General features: G+C 41.9%; 1 protein-coding gene across 3 annotated transcripts in view; it reads left to right on the top strand.

Annotated features, from left to right (window-relative positions):
* The window catches only part of Fam120a (family with sequence similarity 120 member A), a 97,191-nt gene that overhangs the window by 18,973 nt on the left and 64,801 nt on the right, over positions 1-13,417 (top strand). For all 3 annotated transcript variants that reach the window (XR_013051630.1, XM_006992292.3, XM_076573276.1), the window contains exons 2-3: positions 2,242-2,488; positions 6,766-6,848. Coding sequence is in view for 2 of the 3 variants with exons in the window: in XM_006992292.3 (XP_006992354.3) it covers positions 2,242-2,488; positions 6,766-6,848 (330 nt within the window). In the remaining variant the exon portion in view is untranslated. The remainder of the gene's footprint in view (positions 1-2,241; positions 2,489-6,765; positions 6,849-13,417) is intronic.

The following is a 13,417-nucleotide window of genomic DNA, read 5'->3' as shown; positions in this document are numbered from 1 at the left end:
TCATAGTTTAAGCTTAGTTTTCTCCTGTAGGAGTTACTATGATTCTTTTCATGGTTCTAATGATTTTTATTTGGTAGATTAATTTTTAGTCTATTTGTTGGAGTAGGGTTACTGGTCAAAGAACATGAAGGTTTTACAGCTTTTAAAATATATTGCCTACTGTTTTACACCACTCCCAGTGTTATTTGAAAGCTGACAAGTTAGACCTGACCCCTGCTGACTCAGTCTTCACCTTCCGCTTTCTGGCTTCTGAGCCCAGGTGGAGTTCTACTTCCCGGTCTTTGATTTTTACCTCAGATGTGAATGGGCATGGCCGTGGAAACCCACCCGGAACTGCCTCTTCTTTCAGCCTTTGGTTGAAAAGCTTTTCCTTAAGAGAAGCCTCTCCTGCTTTGGGATGTAGCCACTTCCCTGCCCTGTGAAGCGATAGTCTAGGAGCTCAGAGAGTGATGTACTAGGAGCTGAGCCCAGCCCTTCTGGCTGTGACCTTGGAGGTGGGTGTCTCTGCTCTCAGTTTTCTGGAACAAGGTGCTGATAAACCTCCTGCAGATAGAAGCGTGGACTGCCTAGACTCTCTGCACCATCTCCTCAAGCTCATGGAATCTTTTAGGGGATGGCTGGAAAACAACCAGTGTGGAAGAATGTTTGATAAAGAATTTGGACTAGACTAAGATTACCATTTCTAGATGGGATTAATTTTAGAAATTTTTTTCATCTACTTTTCTATTTTAGCTGGTATGTTTCTAGATTAAGGATGAAATAAATTTCTCTTATTCTAGGGAGAGCATTACCTAATTGTAGTTTTGCTTTTTCTTATAACTTGTATGTTTTATTAAATTTTCTCCTCAAGAGAATTCAAAAGGTTATTTTTCCTTTAACTATTATCCTCAACAGTTTGCTTTGCCTCTTGATGAGATTTCATTACAACTAATTTCAGCAAGACCTGGAAACCACTTCCATTGTGAAAGCCAGCAAGGAGCTTAATGATGGCCACCACTGAGGAGACACAGACGTTCTGTGTCACTTAGGTGCAGTAGGAAAGCTGCTGGTCACTTGACCCTTGGCTGCTGGAACTTAAAATTTTACTCGTTACATCCATACATTAGATTGTAGTTCTAGAAATTTCAGGTTAAAGAGGCATGTGTTTCTCCTAAGTCTCTGTGGAGATTGAACTGAGTCTCCTGCTTCAATGTAAATTCTAGTCTCTAAAATGCCTTCATTTGCCTTTAATCCCAGCACTCGGGAGGCAGAGCCAGGTGGGTCTCTATGAGTTGGAGGCTAGCCTGGTCTACAGAGCGAGATCCAGGACAGGCTCCAAAATTATTCAGAGAAACCCTGTCTAGGAGAAAAAACAAACAAACCTTTATTCATTATAGAGACAAATAGCTTTCTAGAATTTTAGTTGGACAGAGTTTGAGAATTAATAAGAAAGGGAAATCAGTAGTTTGGGATTTGAAGTATTATACCTTGTTTAAGATTTTAAAAACGATTTTGACTTTGGTTTTTAACCTTTCAGAGCAGTTTTCAGTGCTGTGGGTATGTGTCCAGGACTCCAGAGGGCTTCTTAGGTGTCTTCCGCTCCTCGGTGAGCCTCCAGGCTAGGTTGCTGTGTCTAGTTGACAGTGGGGTGCAGAGGGAGAGTGCTTGGGCTCCTTTTCTTCACAAACATGGCAGTTAGTTAAGTGGCAGTCCTGATATGGCTTGCACAGGGACAGTTATCTTTAAAAGGGTGTTCATGTGTACCCCGAGGCTCCTCTGTAATGAGTACCTCAGGAGCATAGACTAGGAGACAGGTAATGCAGGCCTTTCTTTAGGGGAGAAAGTATGATACTGCTCTCCAACCCTTTTGATGTACTTTGAGGAGATGGTTGGCTATGCAAATGTGGGTGCCTCCTTTGTCTTACTCTTTCTGCTTTATTCTCTTCTTCATCTCCCCTACCCCTTCCATTTTCCTTTCTCTTAGATACTGTCAGAGGGATCAGTCAGATTTGCCTGTTTTTAAGTAGGATGAGTTTGGATTGTCATGAGTGGGAATTAATTTGCAGTCTAGATGGGATGGTAGGTTATTGAGAGGTGATTTGAATTCAGTTTTCCTACGAGATTCCTGTTGGAGCACTGTGCTACACACTTGGACCTGGCGCTTTGTGATCATTTGGGTAATGTTTATGTCAGACTGCCTGCTGAGCCTGCTGCTGCAGTTAGAGCCTGCGTTTGATGGCATCTCCTTTTTTTTGTGTGTAGGTTGCACAGAGCATTGAGGATCACCATCAAGAAGTGATTGGCTTCTGCAGAGAGAATGGTTTCCATGGCTTGGTGGCGTATGACTCTGATTATGCACTGTGCAACATCCCCTACTACTTCAGTGCCCATGCCCTGAAACTGAGCCGCAATGGGAAGAGTCTCACCACAAGCCAATATCTGATGCACGAAGTTGCCAAGCAACTGGACCTGAACCCAAATCGTTTTCCTATTTTTGCTGCTCTGTTAGGTAGGTGGAGTAGTGTGAAAACTATTTGCTAAGGGAGTGGTACAGTAAGCATACTGATGTATCTTTTGAAGATTTTCTGCCTGAGTGCTTTGGTTTTATATCTGATATTTACATTTAAGAATGAAAGAATGGAGCCGGGCGGTGGTGGCGCACGCCTTTAATCCCAGCACTCGGGAGGCAGAGCCAGGCGGATCTCTGTGAGTTCGAGGCCAGCCTGGGCTACCAAGTGAGTTCCAGGAAAGGCACAAAGCTACACAGAGAAACCCTGTCTCGAAAAACCAAAAAAAAAAAAAAAAAAAAAAAAAAAGAATGAAAGAATGGGCTCTTCAATTGCATTCTTTTGGATATTTTTTTTCTTTATTTGCTAGTAACGTATTATTCTTGTTTCTAAGCTTTTGTTTATATGTTCTATCCAGGCTGAAAAACTTACTTTGTGATAAACTCCAAATTTTAGAGTAATAACATTTCTGAATTACATATGCCCCCCCCCCATACACACAATTCAAAATAAATCTTTGATTAGAGAGATAGTTCAGAGGTTAAGAGCACTTACTGTTCTTGCACTGGACCCCACCCCCACCCCTAGTTGGTTCCTAGCACTCACATGGTAGCTCACAACCATCTATAACTCTAGTTCTAAGGGATCCAATGCCCTCTTCTGACCTGTGGGCACCAGGCACACATGTATGGCACACATACATACCGATATACATACATGTAGACAAAACACTTGGACACATACAATAAAATAAATAAGTTTAAAATTAGAAAAAAAAAATCTTGCTGAGCAGTGGTGGCATACACCTTCAATCCCAGCACTTGGGGAGGCAGAGGTAGGGGGATCTCTGAATTCAAGTCCAGCCTGGTCTACAGAGTGAATTCCAGGACAGCCAAGACTACACAGAGAAATGCTATCTCAAAAAACTAAAGGGAAAAGAAAACCACACACACACAAATCTTAAACACAAAGAAAATATGCCACAGGGCTAAAGCATTGCTATGATTTCTTTCCCTTTGCATGATAGCCACTATTATAAAAGAAAACAAGTACCTTTTTGTTGTATTTTGTTTTGAACAAGAGTCTTATATAGCTCAGCTTGGCTTCCAGTGACCTTGTAGCTGAGGATGAGCTTGGACTTTAGGTCTTCCTGTCTCCTCTGGGATTACAGGTGCGTGACACCACACCTAGCAGAAAAACAACTACTTTAAAATAAAAACAAACTATTGTAAGTAGATTAAAAACATCCCATGAAAGAATTATTTTGCTATATTTCCAGAAAGGATATACTTTATGTATTAATTTATATTACTTAAATACGTTTCAAGTAGTAACATGTACATATACACATGTTTGTTTGCTTTTTTGCTTTTGTTTTTCGAGATGGGGGTTCTCTGTGTAGCCCTGGCAGTCCAAGAACTTGCTTTGTAGACCAGGCTGGCCTTGAACTCACAGAGATCTGCCTGCCTCTGCCTCCTGAGTGCTGGGATTAAAGCTGCACATATACACCTTTTACTTTGCACCTGCCTTGTGCAGTTCCTTTCCTGTTAGCTTCCCCTTCCTATGTCTTTGTGTATGTGTCAAGCTACTTTAAAATTCATCTCTTTAACTTTTTTTGCATAATTGTGTCCAAGTAGAAATGCATGTTTTTTGGAGTGAGGTTTTCCTGAGACTTAACCCCTTGGCTCTTTACTTTAGATACTCAGGGCCCTTTGGGGAGCTGCATGGTCTCTAGTGAAGTTACTGTGCTTTCTATGGAGTTAGCCCATCCTGGGAAATTAATTAGGTTGTGGGTTATTTTTACAAATTTCTAGTTACCAGAAAGATAGGTGTATGCAGGTCAAAGGTTGGTCTCCAATGACGTTCCTCTGGACAACTGTCCACTTTTGTTGTTGATTTCTTTTATTTTGAGACAGGGTTTCCTATTGGGATCTGGGGCTCACCAGTAAGTGTAGGCTAGCTGGCTAGTGAGCCCTAAGGAGGGTCCATTTGTGTCTGGTGCACATGCCCCTCATGTTGGGGTTATATAGGATGTGCCTTTATATAGGTCTTTTTATGTGGGTTTTGGGGTTACAGTTTGGGTCTTCATGCTTGTAAGGTAAGCATTTGCCAACTGATCTGTCTCTATTTAGATCTAGTTGCAAATATAGCAAAAAATTCTTATGGAATTTTTGTGTTTTGAGATTTGGAAGATTAAAAGAAATGAAATATATTTTCAGAAGTTATAATGTAAATGGATACTTTTTTTTGATGTTAAAAGTATGTGTTGAGCTGGGCATACATACTCAGCATTTAGAAGGCTGATACAGAAAGATTGGGAATTTGAGGTCAGCCTGGGTGACCTTGACATATTAGTTCCAGGTCGGCAGAGTTGTATCTGAACCTATTTTATAGCCAGGTGGTGGTGGCACACGCCTTTAATCCCAGCACTTGGGAGAGAGGCAGAGACAGGCAGAATCTTTGAGTTCGAGGCCAACGTGGTCTACTGAGCTAGTTCCAGGACAGCCAGGATTGTTATACAAAGAAACCCTGTCTTGAAATCCCCCCCCCCCCCCCCCCCCCCCCGAGTAAAAAGCCCTAATATATTACATATATATTGGTAGGTAGGTGACACGTTATGTAGATGATTCAATGTTTACTTAAGTGCTAAGCAGAATGTCTTTTGCCTAGAATTTGAAATATGGACGAATATTTGATTTCTGTTTAAGAAATACTGAGTATATTTCTTTGAGGTAACATCAACTCATACTTTTCTAAATAATTGTATTAGAGAAATTTGAAATAAGTGAAGAAACAATCCATAGCAATACTTTAGCTAGCTCTGTATATCCCTGTTACTCAGGAGAATGGGGCAAGAAGATCATAAATTTAAGTCCTGTTGGGCAACTTAGTAAGGCCCTGTCACAAGACAAAAAAGTGAAAAGGGGGCTGGAGTGTAACTCAGTGATAGGATGATATCAGCCCTTGTTCAGTTCCCAATAGTTAAAAAAATAATAATAAAGTCATCCAATTAATTTGAGGTATAAGAGTCTAGTCTATTTAAGAAGTTAAGGCAAATTATGAGTAAATTTGTTTATTTTAGATTTTGTAAAAATGTCATTATCTTTAAATAAAGCTATTTTCCTTTTCTGTCATAAAAAGTGCAGCTATTTAAAGTTTTATTTTAGAAAGTTGAGTGGAATACTCATTTAAATGTTTGAGTTTTGCCGGGCGGTGGTGGCGCACGCCTTTAATCCCAGCACTCGGGAGGCAGAGGCAGGCGGACCTTTGTGAGTTTGAGGCCAGCCTGGTCTAGAGAGCAAGATCCAGGAAAGGCACAAAGCTACACAGAGAAACCCTGTCTCTAAAAACCAAAAAAGAAAAAAGTTTGAGTTTTTTACAAAGTCCATTACTGATACTGGAATTAACTTCCTATTTTTTTAAGTTGAATCTTTAAAATCACTCTGAGACTTTATTTCACAATAAGGTTCTGTGCAGTTCACTAACAGCAAGCAGCAGTGCAGAGCCCAGTTGTGTGCACCGCTGGGGCTTATCTGTTGGTCTGATGTCCTGGTTCGTACTGCATGTTGGGGTGGGTACTGTGCTGTAGCGATGCGGCACAGCATTACCTTTAATGAATCGGATGTTTTAATGGGGAAGTGATAAAACCATGGTACAAACATCACAGAGTTACTTAGGAAATTACTACTTTTGAATTGCAGCGAGAGTACCAGCACCCTGTAGATGTTAGTGTTTCAGGCATTCATGCCCTGCTGTGAAAGTAGAATACCCTTCAGGAATGTAGTTCGTACTTGTAGACTAGCATAGCCCTAGAGGTAGGACAGACCGCTCAGATATTGTGGTCTGTGCTTTGTCACAGATACTTGTGGTGATTCGTACTGAACACAGTTGTCATCGTTTAATGTTTCTAGGAAGATTTTATAACTGCAGACTCCACATCTGGCTAAATAATTGTCAAATCATTTCCAACCACAGGTGTTTCAGGAACACATGAAAACTTAGATCTGGTCTCTATGTGACTTCCTGGAATCCTTAGACTGACTTTTTGCATAGTGCTGGGAAGTCCTTCGTGTGATTGATGTCCAGACTGGACTGAGCATTCACTTGGTGCTTGAGTCAGCCTTAAGGACTGCCTGCTGTGTGTTGCTTCATAGAACAGTGTGAAGAAATGTTTGTCTGCTTGAAAGCTGAATGCAAGTTAGCTAGCATACAGTGGTGGGGATGTTTCCCTGTGTTGCTGGTAATGATGGCTTTTACATTGTCCACATTTATATTCTAGGAAATCACATACTACCTGATGAGGATCTGGCTTCCTTTCACTGGAGTTTACTTGGTCCAGAACATCCACTCGCCTCACTGAAGGTACAAATGTCGCTTGGTTTTCTAGCATGTGGCTCACTACTGTGACTCTGCTACTGCTTTAACAGTGCCTTAGTGACTTTCCTGAAGAAGGGAGGGACATGCTGTGTGGGTAGAGTGTCTTGTTTGTGCCTCACCTGGGGATCTGCTCTGTCTTCATAAGTAACCTGCTGCCTTCCTTGTTCTCAACACCTGTGTTGAGAATGTCCTGTGCCTAGCTAGACAAGAAGAAATCTTTGAGCTGTAATTTTTATAGATTCACATTTTCACTTAAAATACTAATTTTTTTAAATGGGTAATGTCATCTGTCACTTAGATCAACATCTTTTAGCACACAGTCTGAGAATTTTTAACATAGTCATAACTTTTTACCTTTCTACAATTATAAAATAGTGTTTTAGTGCTTCTTGAATAATGAGAGGACGGTTCATTTGCATTGGTTTATTAACACAGCGCTTTCTTTCTCATTTCCCTTTTGTTTTTCTCCATGTGTGATAGCAATGAACATCAGAAAAGAGACATTTCACCAGGGGGTTCTGAAGGGAGGAGGTTGTCTATTCTATGAAAGCCTAAAAGAAAGGAGTGAGATTGATGTGGGCCGGGAGGACACTCTCTGGCATCTGGCAGTGACACTATGACTAGCATTCTCACTTGTTAGGTGCCTTAGGTGGGGACTTGGACACTGTCACTTCCAGCTCTGGGACCAGCTTCCTTAGACTAAGGGAAGGGCAGAGTGGGTGGTCTCCAGAGGCGTGCTGCAAATCTGCATTCACTAACGGTTGTAATTGATGTTCAGTTTTAAATGTGAGTTTTTCTTTCTTTGCATTATTGTTGATTTCCTGAAGGGAAATCTCTCAAGAAGGATTCCTTTTTTTAGTTCTTGCTGCTCAGAACCTCTTTTCCTCTCTCATCTGTGTCTTTGAAGTATTTTCTTTTCACTGTAATATTTCTTGGTTAAGTAACCTTCAACTTCTCTTGAAGGTTAATTTCCCCTTCCTTTTAGGAATCACTTGTTTCCCTTTTACTTTTTGCAAAGCTTTCCTTTTGCTGTTGGTAATGGAGTGTCTCCTGTGTGTTCTTAGGAATGAAGTGACAGGACCTGCTATCTTGATGGCGAGTGGAGTAGAGGCTGGGGTGGTGTGGTCTCTAACCGCTGGGCTCCCGGTGCTGCGCCTGTGCACATTTGGCCTGCTAAGCACTGGGTCCTTATAAGTGGGGACTTCGTGGATACTTGCTGTAAGGGATTTGAGTGGAAACCTCCCGCTCTGTGCATGTATCGTCACATGTTCAGCTGGGCCGCCTTTGCTTTGCCCTCCATAAGCCTAGATACGAAGAGTAATTCGTAGGATTGTTGGGAAACCAGCTTAGTAAGTATATGTAATGCTGAAAGGATAGAAAATGTTTGTCCAGGTAGCCACCATCTTGGTTCAGTACTTGCTGACATTTCCCCATAAATTATGTAGACATGTCTGTGTCTTGTTTTAACTCAGACTGTTTGGAAATAAGATGCAGTTGTCGCAGCATTCCATCTATGCGTATTCCATCTTGCATCACTGCACCTACCACTGAGGGCGTCTTCTCTGTATTAATGTTACCAGTAACAAAACTCCCGGCAATTCACAAACGGAAATTTGAGCATTAGGTCTATGTTCCATTTTTCCTTTAAAAAAAAAAAAAACTTATTTTTGTGAAGTTGGGAGGAAAAAGTGAGGGAGGTTAGGGGAAGAATTGGAGGGGAAGGAATGAGAAATGAGTTGGATCCAAATACATTATAAATGTATGAATATTAAATAAAATATTTAATAAAACTTTTTATAGTTACTAATATTTTATAAGTGTGTGTGTGCTCATACATACACACATATATCTCTTGGAGAGGTCAAAGGACAACTTGCAGGAATTGCTTTCTTCTTTCCATCATGTAGGAATCTGGAGATTGGATTTAGGTTGGCAGGCTTGACAGCCAGCATGTTTCCCAGGCTGAGCACTGCTGCTGGCCCCACATTCAAGTTTTCCGACCATCCAGCCTGTGCTTTTAACCATTTGAACCATCTCTCTAGCTGTTGTTGGCCAGTTTTTATGTTTAGATTTCTTTGTAGGCATTTTCTGTGTGTGGCACTGTCTTAATCATCCTAACATGGTTGAGAGCTGAATGGGATGATTTTTCTCTTGGAACATTATTGATATGCATCCCAGCTGCTATTTTAATCTTTCTCATTTTTCAGTTATAAAATTAATTCTATCTTTTGAAAATTTGAATACTTGTTGCTTATCTCCATAATACTCCTAGAATTTTAATTGGTTTTAAAAATTGATACTTAGTTTCAAATTCAAGTTTTCCTCCTGATATGTAATCTGCACTTAACCTTGCTGTCTCCTCAGGGCTCAAGTAGAATTCTTTTGCTACTTGTTCCAGCTTGTTCTTTGCTCCTTGAGACCCCCTTTCTCTTTCATCTTGTTCCCAGGTTCATGTGCCTTGAGTTGTTAGACAGTGAATTCATGTAGGACCAACTCACTGTGAACAATAATGTAATAAATTTCATTCTGGCAAAATGTGCCAAATGTGTGATGAAAGATTGAAATAGGTGAAGACTCACACTTGAGCATATAAACTGAAAATCTTTAAAAGAATCTGACACAGTATGCTAAAAAGAAAACTCAAAGTCTCGAGAAAGTTTCATCTTTTAAATAGCTAATAAAATCACATATGGATAAGAAGCTAGCAGTCCACAGTTTATGTGGCTCAAAGTCCTCAGTATGCTTTCATCGCTGGGACTCTTCCTTCCCTTTTCTCTCCTCTTTCACTCCCTTTACAGGTTTCTGTGGCCCAGCTGCTCTTGAACAGCTGAGGAACTCATGAACACCTGCAAAGGGGACAGCTAGGTGGGAAGGTTGTGCTGCCCTGTCAGTCAGTGCCTTGTGTTCATCACTAGACTGAGTGCTGGGTTGGACGCAGTCATCACCCGGCACTTAGAGCTTTTTTAGTCAGTCTCCCTCCCTCCCTCCCTTCTTTTCTTTTTCTCTTTCTTTCTTTTTCTCTTTCTTTCTTTTTCTCTTTCTTTCTTTTTCTCTTTCTTTCTTTTTCTCTTTCTTTCTTTTTCTCTTTCTTTCTTTTTCTCTTTCTTTCTTTTTCTCTTTCTTTCTTTCTTTCTTTCTTTCTTTCTTTCTTTCTTTCTTTCTTTCTCTCTCTCTCTCTCTCTCTCTCTCTCTCTCTCTCTCTCTCTCCCTCCCTCCCTCCCTCCCTCCCTCCCTCCCTCCCTCCCCTCCCCTCCCCTCCCCTCCCCTCCCCTTCCCTCCCTGTCTTCTCTCCTCTTCTCTTCTTCTCTTTTCTTTTCTTCTCTTCTTCTCTTCTTTTCTTTTTTTTTGAGACAGGGTCTCACTATGTAACCTTGGCTGGTCTGGAATTTGCTATTTAGACCGGGATGGCCTTGAACTTAAAAATATCCATACCTGCCTCTGCCTCCCAGTTGCTGGATTGTGCACTTTTTCAGTGGCTTTTCAGGTCATACACAATCAGGATCTTGGCTTTGAGGTCCTTTGCTTCAGTCTTAGAGGCCCAGTGGCTGGGTTGGCCCTGTTAATGGGGACCCTGATAATGGCAGAAAGAAAGTAACCGGTGGCAGGGTAGGTGACTTGAGGGTTGGTCGGACTCCCAGACCTGAGGCTGTATGTGAGTTCATTGGCTGTAAAAGGAGAGTATGCCGTTTACCTGGAGTGGCTGGATATACTTGGGGAATACCCTCTTTTTAAGTACAGAGCAATCTTCACTGTAACCTTCTGGTGGAAGAAAATGCTCTTAGTATATAATATTTTAGTCTTAGTTATGTAATTGTGAAGAACTTTTCTGTACTGACTTACAGTAATGAACATCAGATCAACGTGCCTTGGCCTGCCAAAGCGGCTTCTGCTGGACATCCTGCTGTGCCCACTTGGTTGGTCTTGGTGGGGCAGAGTGTTCTCTCAAGTTAGCCTCATGCCTTGAAGTGTGTGCGCTACCATTACCTTTGTGGCAATGCCCCTGACCCTGCTTCCCTTGTGCCCTGGGGATAATTAGGTCACTTTGCCTGCGTATGAAGATTGGCGACTGGCCTCACACAACCCAGCCCTTGCAAGTGTTCTGCACAGGTGTGTGAGGCCGTAACATTAGCCTGGCATAGGGCCCTGGCCACAGACACACCCTAAAAGTGATTTTTCCAAGTGTGTTTTGTGGGTTTTATGTTATTCTATGATTTTTGTGTCCTTACCAGATACAGGAATTTTAACTTTTGGGTGGGTATTTTGTTTTAATTTTTAAAAAGTCTTATCAATGTTGCTAGCTTTTAAAAAATATATAATTTCTTCTTGTTGATGATTTTCCAGAATTTGGAGTTTCTGGAATGATTTACTATCCCTCACCCCTGGTGTGTGTGTGTGTGTGTGTGTGTGTGTGTGTGTGTGTGTAATGATGCTTACTGTCCAGTGTCACTAACCTCAGTGTCTGTGGTGCTGGACCTTGTCCTTGGAAAGGTGGCAGCAGGGACCCAGAAAGCTGATGTCGCTGTGTGGAGCCAGCTTCCCCCAAGAGGAACAGCAAAATTCCAGTGTTTAGAGGCTTCTTTTGTGTCAGATGAGTACTGGAGCTAGGTTGGTGGACTAGTGGCTTTAATGTTCTGGAATGGTCTCTAAAATTCAGTTGGATATAAATTCAATAAATACCTGTTTTGCTTTTTGTCCTAGCACAAAGGGACAGTTTTGTCTCCATGAATCTTCTAGGGAAGGAATTCCTGCCTGTATGTTAGTGTCAAGCTGAAGTTAGCACAATGCATCCTTTACCTTCAGTCAGTCTTTGGCTCAGTAAGAGCAAAGAAACAATATCTGAGATGTGAGTACTTCCTGGACTCTGGAGAAAACAATAGTAGGGACTGAAAGGCAAATAAACTGAACATTCTTCCTTCTTTGCCTGTAAAAAAACAACAGAAGCAAAACATTGCCTGAATAGAAGAGAAAAAAAATGTAGTCACCTAACTTGAGGTGGTTTGATTACACATTTGCTCTTATTAGTTGATCTTTATGATTTTCCTATTTCTTTTAACATTTTTACTCTCCAGACTCCAAATGGTAGAGAAAAGTGTAATGTGGAAATGAAAGCCACCTAAAATCCTGCTCTAGAGAAGAGAATTGCCTTTAGCATGTTTGTGTTTGGTCTTCTAGAAGTAATTGTATCTGCTACTGTTTAGCATTGAGTTATGGCCATGATGTATATTACCTAGGCATTTGTGTTGTTGGTTTGTTTGTTTAGAGACAGGGTCTTGCTGTGTAGTCCTGGCTGGCCTGGAACTCAGGACAGTCTTCCTGTCTCTGCCCCATAGGTGCTGGGATTACAGGCAACAGCCACCACTGCTGGCCTACTACATGTTCTCAGTGGTTAATACGAACCCTGAGAACCTAGATTTAGTATGAAATTTATTCTTTGCTCATTTTTAATTTACCAATTGAATTGTTAAGTGGAATGCTTTTAAGTACATGACAACTCAGAGGCTTTCTGTTTCCTAAAAATCAATGTGGGAAATGTGCAGCTCTAAGGAATTCGCTGCAGTCTGTTGGGACTCAGGCGTAGCTTTCTGCCCATACTTTCTAGGTTAGGATGGGCTTCCCCTCATCGTGATAGGAAGAGAGGGACTTGCTCTTCCATGGAGAGAGTGAGGACCTCATGCGGCAACTGCTCAGACTTAGTAATAGGTCTGTGATAGGGTTGGGCATGGAGGGTGGTGCTTCTGAGAACTCTGGAGAAAGCCAGGAGGAAGGGCGCAGAGGGAGGCTGCAGGCTGGTGTTGGTACCTTCTGTGCGCACCGTGCAGTGCTCTAGTTTCATTTGAAATGGCAGTGTAGTTAGCGGCAGTAATTCATGTCCTGACTCGAGGCCATAGCTTTGGCTCTGTTCCAAACCGGGTGGGTTCCAGTGCTTCCTGCTCAGCACTCACCTTACTCTGAAGGTCGGGACGGTGTTGGGGTGCAGTGACATTCAGTGCTGCTCTCTAATCTCTGCCAGCCCCTCACCCTGAGCAGATGGCCGGCCAGCACTGTTGTTACACTACATCCATACACTGGAGGCTCCAGGGCAGTTCTCTGTTCCCTAGAGAAATCATTTGTTAAGGCTAGACCACAGGTCTGGGGATGTAGTCAGTATATATGCTGATGCTTCTATCCTTAACACTGTGTGGGTGTGTCAGTTAGTGCAGACATGGTTTTTCAAGACTACATCTGACACTTAGGTCAGAAATGGAGGGTGTACCAGCCCAGCTTTGTGTGCTTACTGGCTTCTTCAAGGCTCTGATTTAGGCCTTGTCCAAGTTGGCCTCTTGAAACTAGCCTTTTCCCCAGTGAGACGTTGTCCTTCCTGTGGGCTGTGTTTAATATGGCTTTCTATATAGGATTCCCCTTCCTTTCTTACTTGCCTAGGCTCAGGCTCAGGCTCAGACACAACTGGTTCCCATCTCCAATTCTATAGTAGCCCATTCTTCCTATCAGTAACTGCTGTGTTAAGATGTATCACTCACATACAGTCAAATCAAGGACTTTGTACATGTTAAGGG

The sequence above is a fragment of the Peromyscus maniculatus genome, chromosome 5, assembly GCF_049852395.1.
Source record: "Peromyscus maniculatus bairdii isolate BWxNUB_F1_BW_parent chromosome 5, HU_Pman_BW_mat_3.1, whole genome shotgun sequence".
In the NCBI taxonomy this organism is placed as follows: Eukaryota; Metazoa; Chordata; class Mammalia; order Rodentia; family Cricetidae; genus Peromyscus; species Peromyscus maniculatus.
Note: the sequence above shows the minus strand (reverse complement) of the source record. Positions and strands in the feature narration are given on the sequence as shown.